This window comes from Equus quagga, chromosome 14 (assembly GCF_021613505.1).
Source record: "Equus quagga isolate Etosha38 chromosome 14, UCLA_HA_Equagga_1.0, whole genome shotgun sequence".
Classification (NCBI taxonomy): domain Eukaryota; kingdom Metazoa; phylum Chordata; class Mammalia; order Perissodactyla; family Equidae; genus Equus; species Equus quagga.
Genome location: NC_060280.1, coordinates 24220254 through 24234976, shown reverse-complemented (window position 1 = coordinate 24234976; position 14723 = coordinate 24220254). Strand labels below are relative to the sequence as shown.

The window sequence follows — 14723 nt, the reverse complement described above, 5'->3', positions numbered from 1 at the left end:
AGACAGATGGCAGTCTTGAGTCTGGAGAGGGTAGGCCTTGAAAGAATGGAGTGTGAGGAGGTAGAGCCTTGTTTGTTTCCTGGAGTGGACCTTATTTCTCCAGGCTGAACCAAATCCTCTCTCTCTCTCTCTTTCTTTTAAAGAGATGAACAGAAAGTCTCTTCTCTTCTGTCCACCTCCACCTCCCCAGAAGAAAACCTTGTGAAAGAGGTCTCTGTTTTCCAAATATGTGAAAGCCCAAGCTTCTAGTATGGGGCATCAAAGACAATGGAGTATTGGGGGCATGGCAGAGGTAATATTGAAGCTGATTCCATCACTCCCCTCCCGGCAACCACCAAGGAGCTGTCTGTGGCCTTTCTGACATATCCTCAGCTGTTGGCCTGCCTGAAGACAGCTGGGCAGATGATCTAACTGTTGCCTGCCTCTGAGGATGCCTTTTTTTTTTTTTAAAGATTTTATTTTTTTCCTTTTTCTCCCCAAAATCCCCCAGCACATAGTTGTATATTCTTTGTTGTAGCTCCTTCTAGTTGTGGCATGTGGGGGACACTGCCTCAGCGTGGTTAGATGAGCGGTGCCATGTCCGTGCCCAGGATTCGAACCAACGAAACACTGGGCCGCCTGCAGCGGAGCACGCGAACTTAACCACTCGGCCATAGGGCCAGCCCCTGAGGCTGCCTTTTATCCTGTGTCCTTCTGAGCCCCAGTCTCAGGAATCTACTTGCACTTCCCTAAATAGACCTGCTTACTCTTACTCCAGTAGCCCCTTGGTACTAGTGTCCTCCCCTGCCTTAGAGCTTTCCCTTCATCATTCTTCCTCTTAGATATGCCTTTGTGTTGATTGTTACCTCCATTTCTGACTCTTTTTCTTTTTTCAGAGCTATTTAATAAGAGTCAATTATCGCTGAGAAGAAGCCCAAAGATTCAGTGGGCTTGCTAAGAAGTTTGCTCCATCACTTGACACTATGTCTCATCTTAAGCTCACTTTTAAGCAATTAGCACACTGATTGATGTTGCATACATTCTGATATATGCCCACTCTGTCCTATACTCCCATTTTTCAGAAGTCACTGTGTCTGCCTCCCTGTGAGTCTGTGCCTTACTCTTGATAGGGTCCATTTCTGGCCAGATATTGATTGTCGTCCCAGGGTCAAGAACAAGGCCCAACACATAGGATGAAGTAGATTTATTTACTTAATTTTAAAATTTAAATCATGGAAACTAAAGCAAGCTGCTGGTGTGAAAAAATGCAATGACTATCAATTCAACATACAATAAATGTTAAATACATGTAGGAGCTTATATTCTAGCTGGGGCAAGATCGTAAACAATAAATAATGGATATAGTATATAAGAAGGTGACTAATATTATGAGGTAACATTTTTTAAAAGTTGAATTAGGGTGGGGGATCTGCAGTGACCTGGTAGAAGCTTTGCTAGAAATCTTGAGGAGAGGGTCATCAGTGTGGAGTATATTTAACCCTGGACTCTAGGGGTGGCTGAAGCAGGAGCTCTGAGCATAGAGGGATGGGAGTGGCAGAGGCAATGTTTCTGAGTTCCTCAGGTCTCTGGATGCCAAAAACAGGTCCTATTTTCCCCAATTGCAGTTCCTGACTCAGGAAGCAAGAGAAGTGTCTAGGATGTTGTCTGAAAACTTCAAGGGACATCCTTCCCTGCACTTTGCTCCCTGGAGACACCTTCATTTTACTCTCTAACCTGAAGAGAGGCATAGAGTTTGCAATATTGTGAGTCCAGATGTTGGGAGAAGACTCAAGTGTAGGATATAATTGTCTAACACTGTGGCAGCCAAATGACGTGGGAGTTCTATCAGGCAGATGCTACTTGTGTTCCCTTCTCTACCTCCCAGACTGCCGCTGGGCTTTAGGGTCCCTCTTGGACATTGGTGGGGTCACTCCCCATGTCTGGGGAATCTGGCTACTCTGTACCTTCCTCCTTCTGTGGCCATTATGGTGGAAGCTGCTTTGATATCAACTTCTTGCAGCCCCACTGTGAACATGAAGTCCACAGCCCCACAGTAGAAAGCATGTTCCACTCCTCTCTCCTCTGTAGGCTCTTGGTGTATCACAACATGTGTTGGATACTGAACAAGCTGAAGTACAACAGAGAATCTCATACCCATGGTTGGCCCATAGCTTCAGTTATAAGCAGGGGTGGACATTATCATATTATGTAAACCCTGGTCTTGCCAGTCTTCAGAGCCTGACCTAACCAATTATCACTACAGCCAGGGGCTAAGAGCATCTGGTCTCAGTATCTCCATTTTCAGTATCTCTACCATTGGCTGGATTACACCCACCAGCCCACATTCAGGCTTATTCTTCCTCAGGTTCAATTTATGGATGATTAGAGACGTGGGCGGATTTCTAGGTCTAAATGCATCTCCATACAGCTTTCATCATGCCCTCACCCTTTCTTTTCAGAGCAAGGGGAAGATTGATAGTTCGTTACATACCTCAGATCTTTTCTTTTACTATCAAATCTTTTTAACTATATTAGTTTCCTAGGACTGTTGTAACAAATTACCACAAACTGGATAGCTTAAAACAATAGGAACCTATTCTTTCACAGTTCAAGAGGCAAGAAATCCAAAATCAAAGCCGTGGTAGATTTGGTTTCTTCTGGAGGTTCTAAGGGAGAATCTGTTCCATGTCTCTCTCTTAGTTTCTGGTGTTTTCCAGCAATCTTTGACGTTCCTTTCCTTGTTGCTGCACTACTCCAATCTCTGCCACCATTGTCACATGACCTTCTTTCCTAAGTGTCTCTGTGCCCTCTCGTTTTCTTATAAGGACACAGTTCATTGGATTTATAGCCCATTCTATTCCAATATGACCTCATCTTAACTTGATTACATCTGCGAAGACCTTGTTTCCAAATAAGGTCGCATTCACACAGATGAACATCTCTGTGTGGAGAACACAATTCAGTCCATTAGAGCAAGTATCAAGGCATTCATACCTACTGAGATCTTCCTTTTTTTAATTTTGCTTCATGTTTCCTTGTCCATATTGAATCTAGGTTCTAAGAGTCAGCATCACCATGCTACTACTCTGTGACATGACCTTTGACTGACCACCAGCAATAATTTCAGGTTTGGTTTGCCATTCCCACTCATATGACAACAGGACATAAACCAACTAGGTTCACTTAGTTTAGCAGGGGCTCACAGGTCAGAAGACAGAGAATGTTGACATGGCTACCTCAGGTGAGCTCTCAGTGAGAATACATACAGTGGTATAGGAGGTACTTTACCCCCCTTAGTCATTTGTAAGAGAACAAAACCAGGTGGATATGTAGGAAGCTGACATAGCTTAGGTAAGTCTTGCTCCAATAGATTGATTACCTTGTAAGAACCATGAGCATAGCTGCCATGACTTTACAGAAAAATATTTCATCACAAGAGTCACAACCCCCTTGTGGAAGCTGAGGTCTGCTTTTGCAAAAACAATAAAAATAAAATTAAAAAAGTACTAGGAGAAAGTAGTACCAATACCCTTCTTATAGGGAGAGAGAACTTTAGCCAGATGATAACCCTTTGTCTGACATGTCCAATCGAATTTTTAATTCTGTCCCTTTTATCTCACCTTATTTCTCACTCTCATCTGCTTCTCTCCATTTCTTCCATCAACTGGTTCTGCAACCTCCCATCACTGAACCCAGCTCTTTGGAAAGACACTGACTGTCACCTTTAGATCATTTAGGAAGGGTCACATCTTTGATCCCTGCAGGCTCATGTAATGCCAGAGGCCTAGCAGTTCTCTGCACACCAGCTATACTGGCATTTTAAAGCTTGTAGAAGATGCTGTGTTCTCCATTAACAGGGCATTCATATGTGTGATTCCTTCTCCCTGAAATATTTTTCTCTTTCTCATTCTATGTCCCCTTCTCATCATTCTCCTTTCAGTCAATCGTTGCTTATTCAAGGGGAATATTTTTCATATTCTCCTATTTGGGAAATTATTTGATTTCCCAAATACATGTACCTCTGTGTGATAGTGTTGATCACAACTGCCAGACCTCTGAAAGAGAACCCTAAGGACATTTTATTCACCCCAATTCAGTTTATTGGATTGAATACTCTTTGTAAGTCACTTGATTCTGTTTACACATCTGAGGGAATCGTTATTTCTCAAGGATTTTTGTGTGAGGAATAAACAGGTCAAAGTGATTTATAAATTGTAACTGATTATACAATTATTAGTGATAAGATTGCTCCGTTGTTGTGGTCCTTGCTGTTTCTGTGGATGTACCTGGAGAGTGAACATGAGAGCATTGGAAACCCTGTATGGGACATTAGGAGGTAAATACTTCCCTGGAAACCATATCTTTGGTCCCAAAGTTCACTATTAGAGAACAGCTAGTTAATGGGGGAAAAAAAGATGAAATGCTGATTTAAATAAAAAATCTAATCATCTATGGAGAAATGAAGACATTCTTTATATATTCATCAAACGTTGTGTTCCTGTGGGTTCTGGGCACTAGGGACACATCAGTGAATCAAAATGAAGTGTCTGATCTACGTGTGGGTTACATTTTAGGAGTAGAATAATTAAAGAAAGACATTATTTATTATATAGTGATAATAAGAAAAAGATGGCAAATGTATGTTGAATGATGTATTGGTGGTTGTGCTGTAGGTAAATTAGTTGTATTAGGCCCTTCTGGTGAGAGGACATATAAGGAGAGAGCTGAACGAAGTGTAAAATGAAGTCATGCAATTATCAAGGGGAGGACCATTCCAGGCTGAAAGAAGAGAAAATGTAAAAGCCTGAGGCATTACTGGCTTACTCGGGCCACTGAATTCCATTTCTGGTTTGTTTCCTTCTTCTTCTTTTTTGTCCTTCAGCATTTCAGTGTTGGCCAGTCCTTAATGTCTGCGCAATTTGAGCCCTTTTATTCATGCCATTCTTACACGATCTCTTTTCAATCCACCTAGCTATCCAGGAATCTTTAAGCAAGGAGAACCTCAGGAATTAGGACAAGAAGAAGCCTGGAGAGCCTTACTATGGCTTTAAAAATCCTGACGAACAAACAGGAAGAGGAGACCTGCTCTGTCTGCCTGGAGCTTTTGACAGAATCCTTGAGTCTAGGCTGTGGCCACAGCTTCTGCCAAACCTGTATCACTGCCAACAACAAGGAAGCAGAAATCAGCCCACGAGGGGAAAACGGCTGTCCTGTGTGTGGTATCAGATACTCACTTGGAAATCTATGGCCAAATCAGCATCTGGCCAAGATAGTAGAGAGACTCAGAGAGGTCAAGTTGAGCCCAGAGGAAGAGCAGAAGAGAAATCTCTGTGTGCGCCATGAAGAGAAACTCCTGCTCTTCTGTAAGGAGGATAGAAAGGTCATTTGTTGGCTTTGTGAACGGTCTCAGGAACACCGAGGTCACCACACATCCCTCATGGAGGAGGCAGTCAAGGAATGTCAGGTAGGGCCCAGGATGGAGGGAGAAAGAGCAGAAGATGATACTTGGTGGGAAATCTCACCTTTTCATCCTTTTTTACTCACCTTGGCACCATAGTACTGAGCCCTGTAATCTCCCTCCATGTATGTCTCATACCCTAGGCTCAGCTTCTAATGCCTGAAGGACACTTCTAGGTATTCCTTTCATTTACACAAAAGATGAGTCTAGAGTTTACAGCCTAGACTCTTGGCCAAGGGTGAGAGGTTTTCCTTTTTTCTCTTTTGTTGTATGGATGGGGAATTCCTCTCGCAAGGTTAGCTTCCACTGCTGCTCTCAGCAGGATAGTTGATGTTCAACATTGTGGGTTGGGTGTGGAAAGAATGTCAGTAAGAGGATAACACTTCCCTTGCTACAGCAGAGTTGATACTTACTCTAAGAAAATAGAGAATAAGGCTAATCTTGATGAGGGGATGATGACTTCACCCAGGAATAAAGAACACATTCACCTCCTGAGATTTTCTCTCATGTCACAGATTCTAACCATCAGATTCTAATCACAATTTCTATCAACTAGTTTCTTCTGAGATCAGCCTGATTTCTTCCCCATTTATGGTCTATCCAGGTACTGAGAAAGCCCATAGCTTGACTCTGATGTGATTTCTCTCTCATAGGAGAAGCTCCAGGCAGCTCTGGAGAGGCTGAGGAAGGAGCAGCAGGAAGCTGAGAAGTTGGAAGCTGATGTTAGAGAAAAGAGAACTTCCTGGAAGGTAGGAAGAGACTCTTCCTGAGGGATTTCTGAGACAGGAATCTTGGCAGGACCTTCAGTCCAAATCACAAGGGAGCCCCTGGTTCTTTGTCCTCTTGAATGAAGCCCTTTGATTTCTCTCTCCTGTCTCTGTTGGGGGTGAAGGCTGAAGAGTGGTTTTGTTACAAGTACACACAGATATTTGGAATTGAGCATAAAGACAGACTCTATGATGAGGAAAGCTGGAGAATTCTGTCTTTTCTTCTTCTTTCCAGTGAGGCTCTGGTACTTCCAGTGAAGACACCAGGCAAAAGACAAAGATTTTCCTCCAGGTTCAAACTTGGGATTGTAGTAATGCATGGAGGCATGAATGTTCAGGACAGCTGTCTACAATGTAAATCTCACTCAGGTTTTATATTTTGTCCCAGAGTTGGCATAAATAAGACAGTGTGAGGCCTGTTTTGGAATATACTGAAAGGCAAATAGTAGGAGAAAAGCAGCTGTTTCAAAAATTGTCCCCCTGCCTCTACTCCCCTCACGGTTAAAACTCTTTGAAAAAATATTTCTGTTCCTGGCTCCTAATCTCTTGCACAGTAGGTTCTCAAGCTGATAGACTTTCTCTTGTCCAATCTCACAGTATCATATACAGACTGAGAAACAAAGGATACAAACAGAATTTAATCAGCTTAGAAGCATCCTGGACAGTGAGGAGCAGAGAGAACTGAACAAACTGGAGGAAGAGGAGAAGAAGACACTGGATACCTTGGCCGAGGCTGAGGATGAGCTGGTTCAGCAGAACCAGTTGGTGAAAGAGCTCATCTCAGATCTGGAGCGTCGCAGTGAATGGTCAACTACGCAGCTGCTGCAGGTAAGAACCGCCCAATCTGAGGTTCTTGAAACACAATCTAAGTTATTTTCTCTTCTGTATCCTCGAGCTTTAATCCTGGTGTTGAGACTAAGAGGTTCCTTTGGCCCTGTAGAGCCCTTATTTGCCTTATTTGCCAGGAGATTCAAGTTTCTATCAATTAAGCTCTGAGAATAAAGTCAACAGATAAGGAAGAAAAGAGAATTGAAACACGGAAAGGCCAGATCGGTGACAGGATTTGAGCTTCCAGTCCATTTTTGACTAAAGTAATATTTCTCTGGCCACAATCCTCTTTTTTAGTTAAGGCAATTTTAATTGGCTTCTTTGTCATGTACAACCAAACTATAATAATATGGAGAGCAAAAATATTCCTTTGGTTGTAAACCTAGTTGGTGACGTTTAAGAGTAAGGCCAAATATATTGGTAAGTATTTTTCAACACAAGTAAATCCATGGTGGTGATGATGTGAAAATGCACTAGGCCAAAGGAAGTTAAGGATGTAGAATGGACTAGCTTGGTAAGAGGTTTGAGTGTTTAGAACAGGGACTGAGTGAATATCAGTACCATTCGTGGCAAGTGGGCATAGGGGAGGGAACAATGTGGTTGGTAAATAGTAGTTTGTATTTACATATTCTGAGTTGCTGGTACCTGTTTCCTCTTCTTTGTGTAATGTATCATCCTGGATGCATAAATGCAGACAATAGACAATAATTAGATTATGTGAAGTCTGGAATCAGCACTGCCTGCATGTGAGGTAAAATTTAAAAAATGGAAGCGGTCACCTATAGGCAGTGTATAGAGCAGATCTTTTCTCTATATAAGATCATATATTCGGCAAATAGAGATAGTTTTTCTTTCCAATAGAGATGCTTGTATTTATTTTCCTTACCTAACTGCCCTGACAAGAACCTCTAATTCTATTTTGAATAGAAGTAGTGAGAACAGACATTCTTGTCTTGTTCCTGATCTTAGGGCTATGGAAAAAGCCTTCAGTTTTTTCACCATTAAGTATGATGTTAGCTAGAGGTTTTCCATAGATGCCTTTTATCAGGCCGAGGAAGCTTCTCTCTGTTCCAAGTTTGTTGTTATTTTTCCTTTTTTGTTTTTATCATGAAGGGATGTTGAATTTTGTCAAATGATTTTTTTCTGTCTCTATTGGAATCATCATGTGATTTTTATCTTTTATTCTATTAATATGATATAGTATATTGACTGTTTTTCTTATGTTAAACCAACCTTGCATTTCTGTGATAAATTCCACTTGACCATGGTGTATAATCTTTTATACTTTGTTGGCTTCAATTTTCTAGTGTTTTGTTGATGAAATTTATGTTTGTATTCATGAGGGATCACGGTCTGTAGTTTACTTAAATGTGGTGTCTCCGTCTGGTTTTAGAACCAGAATAGTACTGGCCTCATAGAACAAATTGGGATGTGTTCCCTCCTTTTCTGTTTTTTGGAAGAATTTGTGAACTATTTGTGTTATTTCTTCTTTGAACCTTTTGAAGAATTCACCAGTGAAACCATCTGGGCCTGGACTTTTCTCTGCAGGGAGTTTTTGATTTCCAGTCCAATCACTATATGCTTTAGGTCTATTCAGATTTTCTAGTTCTTCTTTTTGTTTTTTTAGATTTTTTTTTTTTTTTGAGGAAGATCATCCCTGAGCTAACATCTGCTGTCAATCCTCCTCTTTTTGCTGAGGAAGACTGGCCCTGAGCTAACATCCTTGCCCATCTTCCTCTACTTTATATGTTGGACACCTACTACAGCATGGCTTGCCAAGCGGTGCAATGTCCACACCCGGGGATCCGAACTGACGAATCCCAGACCACTGAAGCAGAACGAGCACACTTAACCACTGCGCCACCAGGCTGGGCCCTCTAGTTCTTCAATCAGTATTGGTAGTTCCTGTGTTTCTAACAATTTGTCCATTTTATCTAGATTATCTGCTTTGTTGGCATACAATTGTTCATAGACTTTGTAATGTTTTAATCTTTGTGAAAGTCAGTGATAACGTCTTCTCTGTCATTCCTGATTTTAGTAATGTGCCTCCTCTCTCTTTTTTTCCTGGTATGTCTAACTAAAGTTTTGTCAGTTTTGTTGATATTTTCAAATTGTTCACTTTTGATTTCTCTGATTTTCTCCATTGTTTTTCTATTCTTTCTTTCATCAAGCCTCCTCTAATCCTTATACTCCTTTGCTCATGTTTTCTCTCTTCTTCCTAGGACATGAGTGGAATCATGAAATGGTGCGTATGGGTTACCAAGAGTGGTGCTTTTGTGCTGTCAAGAAAGGTTTGTAGCCATGAGAGTTATCTGGTAGTCAACCAGAATGAAGAATCTCCCAAAGCAGGGAAATTTGGATGTAGTGTTATTTTAAATTGCTAGTCATAGAGGAGGATTTAAGTGTTCCATGTCTTTTGAGATTGGACCAGATTCTATGGTAGTGAATTTGGTGGTTGGAGCTCTCAGAGTTATGGGCCCAGTGTGGATAATGGGGATCAGGAATTTCATTTTCAGACTCCTGTGACTTCACTCATTTTACTCACCAATTGTCCTTGCTCTGGGTTCCTGTATTTCATAAGTACTTATCTTATTACATGGAGGGCTTCATCAAGCCCTAAATAGGCTATGGTGGCAACTATTTTATATTTTCTTTGCTTACATGGAAATGGAAGAGACAAGGTCATTCTACAAGGTTCTCTGAACCTCAGGGTTAGTAGCTTTGACTCTAGTGCCAATAATTAATCTCTTCTTGTTCACACACCTTAGAAGCTTATATGGGAAAGCGTAGGCCGTGTGTCTAAAGTTGCCAAACCATCTGGCAGCATCAAGTTCCTCACAAACACGTGAAAATCTAAACATTTTTAGTTGGGTGGTCATATCTCCTCCTTTGCCAAGTGATTTTAACTCTTTTCCAGAACACTGGGGATCTCAAATGTTGTTTGTAGGCCACACCACTGGAGTTCAGGATTTGACTAGGACACAAGATCACAGGCTCTCCAAAAAGAGACCCACATCATAGGCAGGATCTGTAGCCTCACTATTGATCTGCCTGGGAACACGTGACTATGGCCCCTCCCCGGGAGATCCACTATGATGGCTTTTCCAAATATTACATACCTTTTTTAGAGGTAGCAAAGTCTTTTCTTATGCATTCTTTCATCTAATTTTGTATTATTTCTTTGAGATATCAAGGGAAGGATTAATTACTCCATTTTTAGAAGAGGAAACTGTTTCTTTAAGGTGAAGACCTTCCCAAGGTCACACAGAGGAAGGTAGACTGAGCACATTTCTTCTGGCTCCAGTGTCAGCACTCTCCCTTCTCCCCTCCTCAGGCTTCTCAGGGAAGAGAGTTCAAGTACATAAATGGCATGGAAGGAGAGGAAGGCAGTGGTATTGGAGGGACAGAAGGTAAGAGATGCAGGGTTAACATTTTTTGTACTTCCTAGGAGTGAGATCTGGAAGCTGAAGAAGCCAAAAACGATTTCCAAGACACTGAAGAGTGTATTCCGTGCTCCAGATCTGAGTGGAATGCTGCACATGTTTAGAGGTGAGGAGAGCAAGGGCAGGATCATGGGTGAGGATTCTTGTGGTTTTAGGGAATAAATTGGAGAGCTGGTATAGTTTCAAAGAGAGGATAGAAAGGAGGATGGTATTCAGAGAAGAAGGGATATTATTGAAGAAGATAGGCTTGTACTAAGAAAGTATGGCTATGTATCTGGTTTATCCTCTCATTCATCAGTTCGTAGCCTCACAGTACTCCCCTCCCCTGCCTTTACTCTGGAGAAGAGATAGGTATCAGTGCTTAATCACTTGCTTCTAATCAACATCATTGAATGTTTTATCATTTCAGAGCTAACACATGTCCAGTGCTACTGGGGTAAGAAGAAGTTATTGGGTCTTCGAATCACTGTGTTCTGATCCCTTTTCAGAAGTTTGTGGTCTCAGTTAGATCCCATAATATTAGTCCCATGTGTTCTCATCTCATTACCTCCATATATATTTGTGTGTGTGTACATATATATATTATATATACATTACATGCATATATGTATATACATATGTGTACATACATACATATATGTGTGTATATACACACATATGTATATATAAAAATATATATGTATAATACATTTCTCCAGTGTTTTTCCCTCTTCTTCAATCCATCAATACATGTTTTTTGTAATCACTTCCCAAATTTCCTCCTCACAATGTCACCAGATACACCTACTGCATATTTGTCATCTGATTTTATAATTTTTTTTTCTGCAGTGGATATCACACTGAATCCAGTCAACCTAAATTTGAATCTTATACTTTCAGAAGATCAGAGGCAAGTGACGTCTGTGCCAATTTGGCCTGTTGAGTATTATAATTATGGTATCTTGGGCTCCCCATATTTCTCTTCAGGGAAACATTACTGGGAAATAGATGTGTCCAAGAAAAATGCCTGGATCCTGGGGGTATACTGTAGAACACGTTCCCATAATATAAAGTATGATGTTAGGCGAGGCACAAATCATCCAAATGTTTACTCCAGATACAGACCTCAGTATGGCTACTGGGTTATAGGGTTACAGAAAGAATCAGAGTACAATGCCTTTGAGGACTCTTCCACCTCTGATCCCCATGTCTTAACTCTTTCTGTGACTGTTCCTCCCCATCATGTTGGGGTTTTCCTTGACTGTGAAGCAAGCACTGTCTCATTTTTCAATGTCACAAACCATGGGTCACTCATCTACAAGTTCTCTAAATGTCGCTTTTCCCGGACTGCTTATCCGTATTTCAATCCTTGGAACTGTCCAGCTCCCATGACACTGTGCCCACCGAGCTCGTGAACGTTCTGTTTCCCTCACCCACTTCTTGTAGTGCCCCTTGTTCTGGGTTTCATCTCTATCCCTGAGCTCATCTGCACCATTCACATCATCTCTTCCTTGTTGTCTCCTTTTTCACTTTAAAAATTTTACTGATCTTTGGGATGCACGCTGTATTTGCTTTAAGTTAGGAGAAATGCTTATTTGCCATTTACCTTTTTTTGTATTCTCAAAGAAAGATGTCTAATCCCTCCTAAAGGCAGTGCAGTCTTGATATAACATGGTTGCTCTCCCATATCTCCATATTTTCCTCTATCTTTGATCTGAAGAGACATAGCAAAGCCTGTCTGCCACCATGCATGTTATCTGGGACAGTCCGTAATCACCCTCCACCCACCACCCACAAGTAAGGTGTCTTCGCGTGTATGTTCCTTTGTTGCCCAGAATACACCAGGTTCATCAGAGGATCAAGGAAAGGAAAACATAAGCCATGCATATACCCAGAGTGAAGATTTTATATACAGAGTGTTTATCTTCAAATCCTGTCTCTTCTTTTATAAGATATGTAATGATAAATAAATTCTGGGTTTCTTTTTCTAAAATACAAATTAAGATTTAAAACTGTACCTGTTAGATTGTTGTGTAGAACTAAGTGTTACTGAACATAAAACAACGACGTAAGTGTCCTATACAATATAATAAATATTTTCTCTCATGATTACTGAAAAGTATAAGCTGTATCAATGTCCTGTGCAATAGCTGTACAAGGTCCTGTGTCCTTCAGAGGAAAAATAATTGATTCTACTGGTCTCATTTTTCAAGTTCCCAAACGCCACTGTTAAGGCCACTCCTGTTCCAGTCTTATTCTATAGAACTTTTTATACTAAAGCTTAAGGCCTTTTATTGGGAATGGGTCAGAAAACTGCAAAAGTATGAGTTTCCAAAATCTTTCCAGCAGAGGAAGCCACCTCTAGGCACAGCTATTCTTATAAGGGACAGGCTTTCAGTATTCAGGCCTTTTCCTTGTGGTAAAATGATTGAGTATACACCATATATAAAGTCTTACCCACTTTGCTTTGCTTTGCTTTTTTACTCAGTTTCAAATTCAGGATGAGGAATAGACTTACCCAGGATAATAAAGGTACAAACTTTCTTAGAGGACTGTGTCTTATAAACTAGGATGGGCTACTGCCTAGAGTCTACATCAAGATATAGAGGGGTGATAATTTGTCCCAGTGGAATGAAAAAGAAATAACTTGGTCTGGAAATGGTATATCAATACACAGTCATGCTTAAGCATGCATATGTATAAACACACACACATATATATAATTATGTGTATAAATACATATATGTAGGGGATTTTTATGTCAGTTATTCTTCAAACATATCATATGAAGAAGGCATTCCTATCAGGTAGTTAAAAGAATATATAAAGTTATGAGATATTCCCGAATGTCCCCGGCTGATGAGTGGAGGAGGTAGGATTAAAACTAGGTCTGGGTTTCTCCAACGCAGGTGCCCTCTCTGCAGTACACACCCAAAGAAAAGGTAGCAGCTAAATTCCCTTGGTGTGGGGTAGGAAGGAGAACCCATGGGATGCTGACCTGCAGAAGGAGCTGGGAGCATCATGGGAAAATCTTGGGCGCCACAAGATAGACGTTGATATGCTCAATCCATGTAGCCATTAATGAAGCAGGAGAAGGTCATGGTAATGGCTAAAACTAAGTTGAGCTACTTCATGACCAGGATGCTCTTGCAGGTGACATGATGTAGAGGGTAAACACTGTGGACGTTTGATAGCCTGGACATTGAAATCAGATAGAATTTCATTATCACAGTGATGTTGCTAATTACTGACCTTTACTAAATTTAATTTAATTGGATTGAGTTCATCATCAGAAATAAATATACTAAGACTTATTGTGGGAAATAAATAATAAAATGTTTGTGTGTCTTCCTCATTTCCTAGCACGTAAGTGCTAATCCAGATTGGTGTTGAACTTTCTCTGTTTTCTGAAATAATTAATGTTAAGAATGACTATTAGTCTACTTTACATATTAGTACCTTTGCTTTGCTTTGATACAGAAAAACTTGATTAAAGAATCACAAATCATTTCTTAATTTCATCTTTTTGCGTAATACATATTTCTTTTTTTAAATCAACTATCTTTATTTCAACTTACAGATAGGTATCTGAGTGCAAAATATGTTTTTCCTCTACACATTGTTTTTGACTTTGTTATATAATAGTCTGATATCAATCAGTCTTTTTTTAATTGTGGTAAGGACATTTAACATGAGATCTAACCTCTCAACAAATTTTTAAGGTGTTGCTATTCAATAAATGTAAAGTTTCAGTTATGCAATTTTAGTAAGTTCTCGAGATCTACTGTACAACATTCTGCCTATACAGACATGCCTTGCTTAAGGACAGGGATATGTTCTGAGAAATGGGTTGTGAAGCGATTTCATCTTTGTGTGAATATCACAGAGTGTACTTGCACAACCCTAGATGGTATAGCCTACTACACACCTACGCTATATGATACTAATCTTAAGGGACCACTGTTGTATATGCGGTCCATCCTTGACTGAAACATCATTATGCAGTGCATGACTGTATTTAACAATACTGTATTGTGCACATAATAAATATTTCTTCATTGTAAAATAAAATTTTACCTTCTTCAAAGCTACTTCGTCTGTTTTTATTTTAAATACCGGAACAGTCTCTTTAATCTAAATATATATGCTAGGCATAAGTTGATTTGCCATTCTTTTCTATTTCCACAGTAATTCTCTCTCAATGGAAAATGTTTTCTCTGTTTGCCCAGACCCATCTCCATTCTTCAGGTTGCTGGTTCCCTTTATGAC

At 40.4% G+C, this 14723-nt stretch overlaps 1 protein-coding gene across 1 annotated transcript in view; it reads left to right on the top strand.

Moving 5' to 3' along the window:
* The window catches only part of LOC124225223 (tripartite motif-containing protein 34-like), a 56289-nt gene extending 41859 nt beyond the window's left edge, over positions 1–14430 (top strand). The window contains exons 8-14 of the mRNA XM_046637732.1: positions 4971–5443; positions 6091–6186; positions 6802–7032; positions 9255–9277; positions 10481–10581; positions 10885–10911; positions 11304–14430. Coding sequence (XP_046493688.1) covers positions 4971–5443; positions 6091–6186; positions 6802–7032; positions 9255–9277; positions 10481–10581; positions 10885–10911; positions 11304–11869 — 1517 coding nt within the window. The 3' untranslated portion in view covers positions 11870–14430. The remainder of the gene's footprint in view (positions 1–4970; positions 5444–6090; positions 6187–6801; positions 7033–9254; positions 9278–10480; positions 10582–10884; positions 10912–11303) is intronic.
* Positions 14431–14723: the final 293 nt, after the last annotated feature.